General features: G+C 42.6%; 1 protein-coding gene across 3 annotated transcripts; it reads left to right on the top strand.

The window, feature by feature from the left end:
- Positions 1-6,518: 6,518 nt before the first annotated feature.
- Positions 6,519-14,163, top strand: SMKR1 (small lysine rich protein 1). Of its 3 annotated transcripts, none has more exons than XM_025865680.2 (3): positions 6,519-6,655; positions 7,031-7,083; positions 13,642-14,163. In XM_025865680.2, the coding sequence occupies exons 2-3, from the start codon at positions 7,081-7,083 to the stop codon at positions 13,837-13,839; spliced, it is 201 nt and encodes a 66-aa protein (XP_025721465.1). In that variant the 5' UTR covers positions 6,519-6,655; positions 7,031-7,080; the 3' UTR covers positions 13,840-14,163. The 3 variants fall into 3 exon arrangements, with proteins under 3 accessions (XP_025721465.1, XP_025721467.1, XP_025721468.1); XM_025865682.2 differs by lacking the exon at positions 6,519-6,655 and adding an exon at positions 6,678-6,809; XM_025865683.2 differs by lacking the exon at positions 6,519-6,655 and adding an exon at positions 6,821-6,955.
- Positions 14,164-14,627: the final 464 nt, after the last annotated feature.

Genomic DNA, 14,627 nt, shown 5'->3' on the forward strand with positions numbered 1-14,627 from the left:
GTTCTGGAACAAAAATGACACTGGTTCATACAACCATCAGACTTGTGACTTTGATCTCATCAGTGCTATTATTGACGTGCTAAGTAATCACCTTATTATCCAGGCTAGGTCAAGTGTGAACTTGGCAACTCTTTGGCACTCTGCGAAGGTGCTAAGTATGTTTAGGGTAATTTGTGGAGGCAAAGAAAGTCCTGCCACTATCTCAGAAATACTGGGCATGGTCAATTAACATCTGCTCTACGTATACTATAATTCCAGGCCAGACTTTTCTGTAATGGTATGATAAAATGTTTTCTGTAATAAAAATGTCTTACAAAATATTATGGAATTTATAAACAACTTTTGTGAAACACCAGTCAGTTTTAGAGCAGCTACTGCTATTCTTACATGTATTCAATACTAATACATATTTTAATGGATATTTTATATGATGCTTTTCAACACGAGAGATATCAAATACATACATACATACATACATAAAATATATTTTAGAGTAAAAATGTCTACAGCATGATTTTATTCTCTATACATTAAATAAAACTTTTGTCTGCCTCTTGGCCTCCTGCTTTCTCATTTTCTCTCAACCAAAAAAAAAAAAACAGAAGAATATAGTGATAGTGAAGAAAATTGCCTCCCGTATAATCCCACCACTCAACAGTGAGCTATTTATATGGTGGCAGTTTAACAATATAAGGAATTGTGTAATCTCTAAAATAGGGTAGAGCAAAGGGCTAGATCAAAGCTCTGTCTATATTGGCAGAGCATTTTGTACAGCAACATGCAAATACTTCTGGAAATGTTGGCATGGGTAAGTCCTAATTGGTGGTTTTGGGGAAAGCACATGAGTTATTTTACTCATTTTTTTCCACTAATGAATTTTCAGTGGCCTCTGGTATTCCTTCAGAAGTCCTGGTATGGAAAGTTTATAGAAGGTAAGTCCTGAGTACTTTATACTTTCAAACACCTTTTCCGGGTGAATGCATTTTCTAAATGTTTGGCTATTCTAATGTTAGCCTTAAAATGTTAAACCTCAATATTTGGAAGATTTTTCACGGAAATGTATTCTTGCGTTGAAGGGATCAGATCATCTAAGACAATCTCCATCCAACCAAGAATTCCTTTAATTAGTATCAGCTACATGTTTATCTAGCCTCTAATCTTTTCACTGACAGTAATCTCACTATGTCATAGATTCAGTAGTAATAACTGAAATGTCTACAAAAGAATTAACTACCTCAATACAATCAACTTATGGTATTATTTGAGCCAGAAGAAACATGAATACATTTATGGAATCCAAACAACGGACATTAGTTATTAATTGTACTTTCTTCCCCACGTATTCGTTTCCCAGGGCTGCTGTAACAAGTCACCAGAAACTGGGTGGCTTAAAACAAGAAAAATATATTCTCTCACAGTTACAGGGGCCAGAAGTCTGAAATCAAGGTGTCAGCAGGACTCACTCCCTCCAAAGTCTCTAATCATTTCCTTGCCTCTTCTAGCTTCTGGCAGCTTCTGGCTTCATGTCACTCCAGTTTCTGCCTCCGTGGTCACATGGCTTCCTCTTCTCTCTCAAAAGTCCCTCTGCTTCTCTCTTCTAAGGATACCTCTGATTGATTTGAAGACCCGTCAGGATAATCCCGGGTAAGCTTCTTTTCTCAAGAGCCTTCATTACATCTTTGCCATATAAGGTAATATTCACTCTTTTGCTATTAAGGTAGTATTCACAGTTTTTGAGGATAAGGACATGGACATATCTTTTGGGAGGCCACCATTCAACCCACTACACCCACGAACAATCATCAGACATGTAGTAGCAAAATTGATTAATTTACTTTTATATCATTATTAGAGGTGTAAGGCAAGGCCTGAAGGAAGTTACTTTTATTTGGAAGATGCTTGCAGCTATTGATGTAGTCAAAGAAGATTCAAGTAAAGAAAGTTTCAGGCTTAGGTAAAGGATTGGACATAAGGAAGCAGGTGTAAAATTGAAGAATACATTTAGGTATTGGCATTTTTGGTTTTTTTGGTTTTTTTAAGGTTTTATTTATTTATTTGACAGAGAGAGAGACAGCAAGAGAGGGAACACAAGCAGGGGGAGTGGGAGAGGGAGAAGCAGGCTTCCTGCCAAGCAGGAAGCCCAATGTGGGGCTCGATTCCAGAACCCTGGGATCATGACCTGAGCCGAAGGCAGACACTTAACGACTGAGCCACCCAGGTGCCCCCAATATTTTTTTCATACATGGGAGCACAACATATTCTGTCCTATACTTGCTTTTATCATATTTATCCCAGAGACCTATCTTTCATATTAATATTTTCTTGAATAATATATTTAATAATTAAATCATTCTTCTCTAACACTGCTTTAAAGTATGTTTCAGTTAAGAAGAAAGGGTATAGGTGGGAAGAATGGTGTATGTACGCCCATACATGCCTGTATATGTGTGTGTGGTGGTGGGGATGAGGTCAAGGGAGATTTACTCAGTTCTCATAGCAATAGGCCAAAGCGATTTGAAATATAATTTCCTAACAGAAGCTGTGGACATTCAGACTCCCAGATCCTGTAAAAGTAATGAGATTGTCCCTGAGTGGGCTATGGGGAGGTTTTTAGGCTGTTTGCTCCTTTACCAATTAGCCAGATTTAAATTTCAAAAAGCAAGGACTTTAAATTTTTACTTTTACATATTTTATAGAAAATAACCAAAGTCTTTCTAAGGAACTACAAGAGTACAAAAGTCATCCCATCTCTGCTCAAACACCTTCAGTGACAGTGACTTCCTTACTAAATATGACAATACCATCTGTCCCCTTGCCTCCAAATGGAAACATTAGTTTGAACATTCTGTAACTTTTTGTTCAAATGCTTAATGGAGCTGGCAGGACAAAGATCCTCCATGTGGATGCCTGTGAAAATATGTCTTCACGGTAGATGTGAGATATTTTACCCAGAAAGGCCATACAGCATAACGGCTCAGACTGAGGGTGCTCAACCCAACTTGGTGAGATATGCTATGCAGGCTCTGCATTAGCTGTGTGAAGAATGACAAGTTCTTTCCTCTCTCTCTGCCTCAGATTCCCTATCTGTAAAATAAGGATAATACTACTTACCTACCTTCTAGAATTGTAAGGGTTAAATGAGTCGATGTGCATAGAGTGCTTAGAATAATGCTTGCTAAACACGAGTGTTCAATAATTGCTGATTACTCTTATTTCCCACCTCATTCCTCTCCCTATCAAAGAATACCCAGCAAGAATAATTAATAGCATTTTAATTCTCTAGTCCAGGAGTCAGCAAACTACAGCCCAGGGGCTAAATCTGGCCCACTGGCAGGTTTTATACATACAGCCCATGAGCTCAGTAAGAATGGTTTTTACATTCTTAAATGGCTGGGGGGAAAAATCCATGAAAGAAAAATATTTTATGACACATGAAAATTCTATAAAATTCAAATTCAGTTTCCATGATAGTTTTATTGGAACACAGCCATGCTCACTCGTTTACATGCTGTCTATACATGCTTTCATTCTGCATCAGCAGAGTCATTGCAAAAGATGACATAAGGCCTGAAAAGCCTAAAATAGTTACTGAGTTTGCCGACCCTTGCTCTAGATAATTTTGTCTCCTGTCTGCTCCAGCTGGTCTTTATTGCACCCCAAGGTTCACACTGCTGGGACCCTAGTGGCCGGCCAGAGGAAATTACCTACAAAGAACATTTTATTTTTTCTGTAACTTCCTCTACAATATTAGAGCTATAAAGGATGAAGTGAATGCAGTGCTATACTGTTGAACTTAATGAGATAAAAAGAAAGGAAGAGAGGGAGGGACCAGAGTAGAAAGGAGGAAATCAGAATTTTTAAATGCAACTTCTAAGAAAGATAATCATAGAATATTCTAAGTTTAGATGTTCTAAGAATGCATGCTTCAATTCTGGCAATGTTATTTTTTTTAAAGAACAGCACAGTTTGTATTACTATTTATAAAGGAGACATAAGGATGTATATTCATAAACAGATAAAATTAAGTAGTACTATTCTTTTTCAGGTTTTTTTTTTTAAGTAAACTCTACACCCAACGTGGGGCTCGAACTCACGACCCCGAGATCGAGTCACATGCTCTTCTGACTGAGCCAGCCAGGTTCCCCACCAGTGCTATTCTAATGTGAATTTGAATAGTTATCTAAATTTAACTCATCTTCCAGTTTACACAGGAAAATTTGTTCAGTTCTTACAGAATAAACAGATAAGATTCTTAAGTCTTTTTTTTATCCCAAATCTGTCTTACTTTATTTTTTTTGTTTTTTTTTTATTTTTTTTATTTTTTTATTGTTATGTTAATCACCATATATTACATCATTAGTTTTTGGTGCAGTGTTCCATGATTCATTGTTTGTTCATAACACCCAGTGCTCCATGCAGATTCTTAAGTCTTAAACATTAAATGATTCTTAAGTGGACTGGTATTTAAGAAAAATGCCTGCATTGTCAATGACTTTTTTTTTTTTATTCTAACAGCAACCTGCGCTGTGTTATATAACAAAGTCTGTCTTTCAGCCCCACACCTCAGCAGCCCTCCTCCTTTCCCTGCAGGTGAGTGCGAAGCCTTTCTCTAGTGCAAAGGCTGAAGATCCACTTGATCGATGGAAAATAGTGCTGCCATTGAAGTTGTTCCGATTGTCACTAGACCACTTTATGTTCTGCCTGTCTACTGACAAAGCATGCTTTCTTGTGCTTTATAGCTTTTTGTCCCCCCCCCAGCTTTATTGGGGGTATAACTGACAAAATTGTAATATATTTAAAGTGTACACATGATGATTTGACACGCATATACATTGTGAAAGAATTACCACAATTAACACATTCCTCACCTCAGTTTTATATATGAGAACACTTAAGTTCCACTCTTAGCTATTTTCAACTATTCAATACAGTATTATTAACTATAGTCATCATGTTATACATTAGACCTCATTCATCTTATAAGTGGAAGTTTGTACCTTTTTACCAGCCTCTCCCCATTCCATTTTCCCTAATCCACAAATTTATATCCTTTAAAGCAAGGCTTACTGGAGATAACTTTGAATTCACAAAGCATTTTCACCTGCATTCCATCATAAATTCCTTTATGGAGCCTCCCCTTGACATTGTCATCACCTTCACAGTAACCCAAAGCAAGAAAGTGAAGCTCAGAAAATTGCATAACTAATAAGTAGTAAGGCCAAGTTTTGAACCCACATCTTCTGGCCTCACGCCCGGGGTGTCTTCCTGAATGATTTTAGTGTTTAACAGCACCAGCTGGACAGATGGACAGAGCTGGCTTTGACTCTGCTTGTGTGAACTTGGGCAAGTTACTCTTTATGGCCTCGAGCAAACTGGAGAACATAATGGAAACTACCACACTAGTTGTAGGGAAATAATGATGCCATGATGTGTGCAAAGTGCTCAACAAGGGGCTTGACATCAGTGCTCCTTCAGTGTTAACTATTATCTGCAATATGAAATGAAGGTCTAGTTTAGAATGATGACAATGTCAAGGGGAGGTTCCATAATGGAATTTACAGGGTATGCTCATGCCTTGGACTCAGCATTGGAGAGAGGAGTTAGAGATGACGGAGGGCAAGAGACTGGGAGAGCAGTGTTGCCACTGACAACAGAAACTGAGCGGCTCACAGAGGGAGAGATGCCCTCTGTCCAGAGAATAGTGTGGCCTGAAGACTGGAGCTCAAATGGAGGCCATTCTTTCTGCTGGGGGCTGTGTCATCCCAAGAGAGGTAGTCGCTGACGTTATCAGATGACCTGTCAGGTAAGGAGACACTGAGGCACAACAGCAGAGAACTAAAGACCGGACTTTGAGATCAGCCAGCACTTGGAATGCAGCAGGAGGCAGACAGACATGAGATGACTAAGTGAAGTCCTGATGAGCAAGGGGCATAATGCACAGATCAGAAGCAAGTGGGGAGACTTAGAGGAGGAGGAGGAGGGGAAGAGGAGAGCAACACTGACTTAGGCTCAGACGTCCATGAGAACGAAGAAGTGGCCAGGCTTGCTAGAATGAAGGGGATACTTCTACTGAATCATGGCCATTAGTCCATTAACGTCTCTCACTACCAATGAGGCATACAAAAACGAGTCTAAAAAAGGTTGCTCACCTTGGAGAACACAAGTAAACATCTATCGGGATGAACTCACAAAGTTGGAGACGGAACTGCACCTACTGTGTAGCCTTCCTTACTCCCGTTCGGGCCTAACAACCTTTTTTCAGGCCTTTACTCTCTTGGGACTGTACCAGGCTCTTTATGAACATTTTCCCGGGATTTTTTTTTTTTTTCCCCACTTCAACTCTCAAAGGCTGTATGTCATTTCCCAAAATAAGGTCCCGGAGTCTTCGACGACTTCTCCAAGGTCAGCCAGTGAGGGGCCCGGCTCCTACGGCGGAACCGGCCCACTCCAACCAAGCCCACGTACCACACCCGCCAGAGCACCGCCCGGTCCCGCCCCCCAGCGCGAGGCTGGGCTTCCGGGCACTCGCGGCCGTCGTCGCCGTCGCGCGAGGTGAGGTGGCCCAGCCAGCGCGGCGAGGCCGGCGCGGGACTACGGACGGACTGCCCCGCCGGGCCCAACGGCTGGGCGCCGGGCCCCGGTGTCCCGGCAACAGGTGAACACCGCGCGGCCCCGCCCCACACGGCGCGCACCGCCCGGCGTTTGTGCGCGCGGCCCCGCCGGCGCCCGCGAGCCCGGCGCCCCCCCCGCCCCGCCCCAGTGCCCGGGGCGTGCTCGCCGTGGGTCACGCGGCCCGCTGCCTCGGTGCGGTGAGTGCGCAGGCTCCGCGTGGGGGGGGCTGGGTGGCTGGCTGCCCCCTAACCCCGCCGGGGTGCCGTGGGCGTCTGGGGCTCTTGAGAAGCGTGGCGAGGTCCCGGGCCTGCGACGGTTCGCTGGCGAGTGCGGAGGCAGCCGGGTAGGCAGCAGGGATGGGCGCGGGGGCGCCGCCCCCAGGCGATGCGGAGAACTGGGCTCTCTCTCTTTATTTCAGGATTGGGAACCCATGCCACGCTCACCTACCTGCTCGACTGAGGAATTACCATGGTAATACACGTCTTATTTAAGTATAAGAAGTTCCGAGGCTTTCGCTAAATTAGTTTAATACCGCTCTGCCTCGTTGAAGCACGTTTTACCAAGATTTGTTACCCACGCCACGAGATGGGCACCTCCGTCTCCTGTCGTTGGGGAGGGGGTGTCCAGCCTAGTGATCTGAACACTTGGGGCACAAAGATGACGGGGAGACGGGTTGCCCAGGTGGTCTGCGCGCGCCAAAGGGAACAGCGAAGCAGGATGAGGCCGAGCCCTCTTTTTGCGAGTTGGTTAGTTTTCGTTCCTTGGTTCTGTTGAGGCACTTTCATAACCATATATGTGGGAAATAAAGAGAGGCGGGTATCAGGGTGTGAAACCCCAGAGTGCCAGCCCTTTGTCAACAGGGACTGGCCGAGGCACTTACCCCCTGCTGCCGCTGTCCTGGGTCCTGTGCAGGATTCTCCTCTACTGATTAAGAGGCAGAAAACCAGCGCCCGAGCGACCCGGACTGCAGGCTCTAACGAGTGATTCTCTCTTCAAGTCCTAGTTTGAGGAAAGGCTTTGGAGGAAATCTTTTGTGCAGGAAATTCTTGAATTTTATGCCCAGGAAGGCTTGCAACATCCTTAAACTTCCATCTCATCCCCAAGTCGTTGGTTCACAGAGCTCCATCTTAAGCCAAACCACTCCAACTTCTCACTGGATCTCTCCACCAGAGAGCATTTCCCAACTGTGTTCAAAATCCAGGTCTTTTAACCACTTCCTTCTCTGCACTTTGCAATGGCATGTTCATTCTTCTGGCCTCGAACTCATAAGCACTGCTGTTCCTCAGTCCTCATCCAGTCCCTTCTACCTGCTTCCCACCCTCACTGCCTCTGGCCAAGTCCTGCCCTCCTTACCGCCTGTCTGGACTCTGGCCGTAGTCCACTACCTCTGTCCAGGGGCTCTCCATCTCTTTTGTCCTCCTCCTCCACCAGAATGGCTGTGACCTTGTAACCCCTACCCCAGGACCTCAGGAATTTCCAGTCTGCTCAACTAAGTACCGCTCAGAGCCCAAGGTAAAGGGGCCTCAACCTCTTGAGCTTTATTTGCCATATTAACTTCTCTACTTTAAACAAAATGAACAAAAAACACATCCCTCACTAGACCCACATTCTTCTTGAAGCCTCCTGCACCTGCCCCAACTCAAGTTTTGATCTACTTTTCTTCAACATGGGCCTAGCTCAGAAGTACCTCCTGCTGCCATATTGCTGCCCAAGCCCCCATGACCTTCTACACCTCGCTTACAGGAGCTTTGCCTCACCTTGGAAAGCCTCATTCCTCACCCCCGTTTGCCTCTAGTATAGAAATGTGTTTGGTAAATCTGTGTGTTCCTTCTACTTCATTGCATATAAAAGCACTAAATAGATGTCTCTTGATTTAAATTGTGTCATTCCCCTGGTTACTGTGCGTGGTTGGTACTGTCATTCTCTTTCAGAGCCTAGGGAACTGAAGCAAAAACAGTTTAATAAAGCCATTTAAGCTAATGGATCCCCACTGGCCCTTGGTTAAAAGTTAAACACCTTAGCTTCCAAGGCCTGCAGGCCAGAGTTGCACACTGCCTACCTTCCCAGCCTGAACTCCTCTGCGCCCCCACCGGGGTTGCCTATAGGCCAACCACACTGACCTTTTTTGAGAGGTCCCTTCAGTTTGGTCTGTTCCCTCCAGCCTCAGAGCCTTTGCACAAGCTGTTTGCCTGGGAATTCCCTGCTCCTCAGCCCACAGGCTGCTCTTCAGGAACCCTTCTTCCTTCCTGTCCCAGATTAGGTCACTCCCTGTGCATCCTGTGTCATTATAAAGGACCCTGGGCTCTCACTCACAGGAGAATGAGTAAATGTGTTTGCAATTTCTCCCTCACTGGACTATAAGCCTCATGAAGACAGGAGCCTGGAGCTGCAGGTCCTGGTGCTCAGTAGATATTTGTTAAATATTTGTTGAATGAACGAAGGAGTCATCTTAAAATTCACAAGGGCAGATATCTGCGTTTGCTTTCTAAGTCCTGAGACTGAATTGCATCTGAGTTGCAATGTACTCGCTCAGCAGATACTTTCATACCTACAAATGTGCCAGACATTGGTCTAGGCCCTAGGAATTCGGTGGTGACCTCATAGACAAAATTCTGGCTAGGAAACAATAAATACATGAACAAAATAGCACAATTAAATAGTGGGGTGTGCTTGGGGTCAGGAGCTAGAAAGTAACTGGCTGAGAGGGTTGTTGGGAAACCATCCGTACACCCTCCCTCCTTGCCTGGGACAGCCCCAGTTTATGTTTGTTGAAGTGTCTTGGTTTGGACAATAAATTATATGGTCACCCTCGTTGTAGCTAGAATATAGACACAGTATCTGAGAGAGTTTTCTCAAGAGGTGATATTTGAGCAGAGCCCCCCCCCCCCCACAAAGAGAAGTAACAAATGATTTCCCCTGTGAAGGTCTGCGGGAAGAGGCGGGAGCAGGGAGCGGTGGAGCAGGTTTGGGAACTAGAAGGGAGGCCAGTGTGGTAGGAGCCAGTCGTCTTCATTAAGGAGTCTGGAGAGTCTCAAGTCGGGAGGTCTGTGTTCTGGGACCGGAAACAGCCAGGAGCCATGGAGTTGTGTTGAACCGACCCAACCGGCCGAGAAACAAAGTTTTCACTCACAAAAATGTCTTAACAGATTTATTGAGGTATAAGTGATGTACAATAAATTGGAGGAAATCTTTTTATTTTAATGTACATATTTTATGTACATATGTAATGCACATATTTTAATGTATAATTTGATAAGTGTGGCATCTGTATGCTCCCATTAAGCCATCACTGCGATCAAGGTAACAAACATGTTGATCACGCCTGGAAGCCTCTTTTGTGCTTCTCTGCAATCAGGCCTTTTTTCTTGCTTCTGTGTGTATCGCCCTCCTCCACCCCCCATCCCGGGCAACCGCTGATCTGCCCTGCCTGTATAGGTTACTTTGTAATTTATAGGATTTTTTTATATATGGAATTATACAGTATGTAGGGGTTTTTGGTCTTGTATAATTGTTATTATTATTTTAAGATTTTATTTAAGTAATCTCTGCACCAACGTGGGGCTCGAACCCACAGCCCTGAGATCAAGAATCACATGCTCCACTGACTGAGCCAGCCAGACATCCCTCACTTATAGAATTATTATTATTTTTTAAAGATTTTATTTATTTATTTGAGAGAGAGAGAATGAGAGATAGAGAGCACGAGAGGGAAGAGGGTCAGAGGGAGAAGCAGACTCCCCGCTGAGCAGGGAGCCTGATGCGGGACTCGATCCTGGGACTCCAGGATCATGACCTGAGCTGAAGGCAGTCGCTTAACCAACTGAGCCACCCAGGCACCCTGTAGAATTATTTTTAAATAAATTTTCCCATGTTGTAGTTGTAGCATGCATCAGTAGTCCTTTTTATTGCTGAGTGGTATTCCAGTGTACGGTTATACCACAGTTTGTTTATCCGTTCACTCACTGATGGACTTTTGGGCTCTTTCCAGTTTTTAGCTAGCACAAAGTTACTACAGACATTTCATGTACAAGTTTTAGAACATATATACACTTTTATTTCTCTTGGTAAATACCTAGCAGTGGAATGGCTGGCTCATATGGGAAGTATGTTCTTAACCTTTTAAAGAAACTGCCAAAGTCTTTTCCAGAGTGGCTCTTTCATTTTGGATTCCCACCAGCAGTGTAAGAGAGTGCCAGATCCCCCACATCTTCACCAACACTTGGTCTGGTCAATGTTTGTAACCTGAGCCGTTATAATGAGTGTGCCCCAGTATCTCATTGTCGTTTAAGTGGATTTCCCTAATGTTGAGTATCTTCTCATGTGCGCACTGGCCATATGTATATCTTATTTGGGAAAGTATCTGTTCAAATCTTTTGACCATGTTTTATTGTTTTTGTTTGTTTGTTTTCTGGTGTTTTTACTGTGTTTTGAGAGTCCTTTATCCATTCTGGATATAAGGGCTTTATCAGATATATGATTTGCAAATATTTTCTCCCAGTCTGCTTTTCATTTTCTTAACAATATCTTTTGAAGAGCACAAGTTTTTAATTTTGATGGTGAATTTATCAATTTGTCCTTTCATGGATTGTGCTTTGGTGTCAGATCCAAGAAATCTTTGTCTAACCTAAGGTCATAAAGGTTTTCTCCTGTATTTTCTTCTAGGACTTTTATACTTTTTGGTTTTATATTTAGGTATATGAGCCATTTTGAGTTAATTTTTGCTATGGTAAAAGCATGGATTGAGCTTCCTCTTTTTGCAAATGGATATGCATTGTTCCAGCCCCATTTTTTGAGGAAATTATTGTTGCTGGATTGTTGAGCACGATGGTCGAGAGAGAATTCTTGAGACGTTTTAGGTGCAGCTTAGTAAGTTTATTTAAGTAGCGCAGGGACAGGACCCCTGGGCAGAAAGAGCTGCACATCTGTTGTACAAAGCTGGTGGTTATATGCTTAGTGCTCAGGGGGAGGCGATGTGAGGGGAGTATTAGATCATAAATGTTTTCTTTGAATTTCTACTCATAAAACTACTTTCGCAAGATTTCTCTGGTGCTTATCATTCAGCTCAATATTAACTATCGGTGAGATTTACAGATAGTCATGAGACCCTTTAAGGATGTAGCAACCGGTGTGTATTTGATCCTTATGGGAACTATGCAGGCTATAGGTCAGCCTTCTGGGCTAAAGAACATTTTTCTGCTTCTATCCCTCATCAGTTACCCATGCTCTATTGAATTGCTTTTGCACTTTTGTTGGAAAGCAGTTGTTCATCTATGTGTGGACCTATTTTTGCACTCTTTATTCTGTTCCATTGATCCATTTGTCTGTCTTGACACCAATACCATACTGTCTGGATACACTGTAGCTGTATAATAATTCTTGAAGTAAGGTAGCATTCGTCCTTTGACTTTGCTCTTTTTCAAAGTCCTTTGCATTTCCATATGAATTCTAGAGCCAGTTTGCCAATTTCTACAAAAAGATGTGAACTTGGAATAAAAATATCAAACCTTTGTGTTGAGTTTTAGTTAGCAAACTATTTTAGAGATGAAAACACTTTATGGGGGCAGTTATTCCAGGTAAGTCTTAATGGTTGACATGCAAAAAAGTATAAAATCATAAATAAAGCCAAGACCCCCAAATTTTAAGAGCTTATGGATCCTACACTCCAAGGGGGTCTTTTATCAGGAGATACAGTTATCATATGGGTTTTCATTTTGCTGTTTTTTTTTTTTAATTTGGATTTCCACATGAAAGCCAGGCCCCTGTGTTGCAAGATACTTCTCATCTTCATTCCTGAGTTTTTTATCTAGGAGTGTATTCCATTTCACTTAATAAAAATGTATTTTAGTGTTTTTAATACATCGACTATGTTTCTCTTTGTTTAGCCTGGGACATTTTTAAAGTGAGATGCTATCAACATGGCATCGATTTTATACAAATATTTAGCCCTTGCAGGTATTCTTGATAACTTACACATTCCTCTCCTTTCCCTTGCATAGAAGAGACACTTTCTAAATAATACACCTCCATCTCTTACTTTATGGATGGGTCACAGGACATAGAGAAGTCAACTCAGCTTTGTGTGGCCCTAGTAAAACTTCAGATAGTTTATTCCCACGTTAGGATGGTAACCATTCCTTTTCCCAGAAGGCACTGGCCTGGCAGCATGGTCATGGCCAGAGCACAGGTGCTGAGCTGATAGATGCTGGTTTGCATGGTGACCTTGCTGAGCCTCCACTTTTCCATTTTTAAGACAGGAATAATGCCTCTCTCCCTCGAAACTCAGCTTGGAGGATTAGTGGTGATAAAGTGATGGGGACAATCACTTACTGTTTCCTTTATGTCAGACACTATGCTAAGTGCCTTGTATTTGTCTCAACCCTCATTACTGCTTAATGAAATAGTGACTACAACATAACAAATGCCAAAATATGTGTTGGCATCCGATTATCTAATGTTTTTAATTAAATTTTTATTATGAAAGTTTCTATACATACACAAAAATAAAATAGTAAAATGAATCCCCATATATCCATTTCTCAAACTCCAAAATTGTCAGGATTTTGCCACATTTGTTTCATCTGTCTTTTGCGGGGGAGTAGGAGAGCTGCAGTATTTTAAAGCAAATCTCAGGCCTTCTTTCAGATTTTAGTGTGCATCTCTGAAACGTGTAAACATTTTCTTCCATGACCCAATGCCATTAACACACCTAACAAAATTAATAATTCCTTGATATTACCAAATGTCCCTGGTTGCCTAAAAATGTCTTTTTACAGTTTGTTCAAATCAGTGCAGACAAGGTCCACCCGACCGTTAGATTAGGTTGGGTCTCTTTTAATCTGGGTGCTTCATACACATTTGTTGAATTAGACCGCACGTGACTTCTCCTCTCACTCCATGCAAAAATTTTTGTTACTGTTACAGTTTTTTGGTTTTCAGGAGTTATTTTTCTTATGTTCAACAGGAAATGTTGAAAATTATTGCAAGGTTATAAAAACTAATTTTTGCCCCGTATATACTTGTCTTTGAAAGCCAGGTAAAGGGAAACGAGGAAAAGGCCGAGGCAAGTCTGGCGGGAAGAAACAGAAGAAACCGGAAGTGGACATTCTCAGCCCCGCTGCCATGCTGAACCTCTACTACATCGCCCACAACGTGGCCGACTGCCTGCAGCTGCGAGGCTTCCGCTGGCCAGGTGCTCCCAAATCAAAGAAAGGGAAAAACAAGACTTAGTAGCATTTCACAGAGAGCAGAACTTAGGGAAGAGAAATCAGGATAACACAACTACTGCAAGCAAAATAGACTTTACTGAAGACAATTTGAGATGCAAGCTAAGTGTGCTTTTCTCTGGTAGTTAATGATAAAGAAATGCATTTTACTTCCCAGCTAAATTCAGCAATAGTTAGCCAATTTGCTTTTTCAGAAGAGGTCAAGGCGGGTGGGGGGGGAGTCCGAGTAATTCCTACCAAGCATGGTGGAATTGATAGGACTTTAAAAATTATTATAATTCTGGGTCAGAATAAACTTTGTTCTCAAAAGGCAGTTCTAGCCTGCATGAATTATTTTCTTTTGCCTAAACAGGTTTGTTACATAGAAAAGGCATGCCTGGGGCACCCAGGTAGCTCAGCTGGTTAAGTGCCAGACTCTCCATTTTGGCTCAGGTCTTGATTCCAGGGTGGTGAGTTCAAGCCCCTGCATCAGGCTCCACGCTGGGCATGGAGCCTACTTAAAAAAAAAAAAAAAAAAGACATGACGAAAAGCACAGGATTTGCTTATGAACAGCCCTCTCTTGGGCACTGTTTCCTTTTTTCATCTTTTTCAGGAAAAATAATGAATACTTTGTTTCTATAATTTTTTCTTCTCAGCAGTCTGACTCTTGGCTGATTTTAATTAGCCAGGGTTACCAGTGGAGACAGATCATCACTCCTGCTCTGACCTTTCTAGGGCATATAAGCAAATGACTCAAAGGAGCTGACAGGGGACCGTGTCCCGGTGCCGGGAAATGGAGCAAATCAGCACAC

The sequence above is a fragment of the Callorhinus ursinus genome, unplaced genomic scaffold (assembly GCF_003265705.2).
Source record: "Callorhinus ursinus isolate GAN/ISIS: 27379988/994484 unplaced genomic scaffold, GSC_fseal_2.0 scaffold12, whole genome shotgun sequence".
NCBI classification, from domain to species: domain Eukaryota; kingdom Metazoa; phylum Chordata; class Mammalia; order Carnivora; family Otariidae; genus Callorhinus; species Callorhinus ursinus.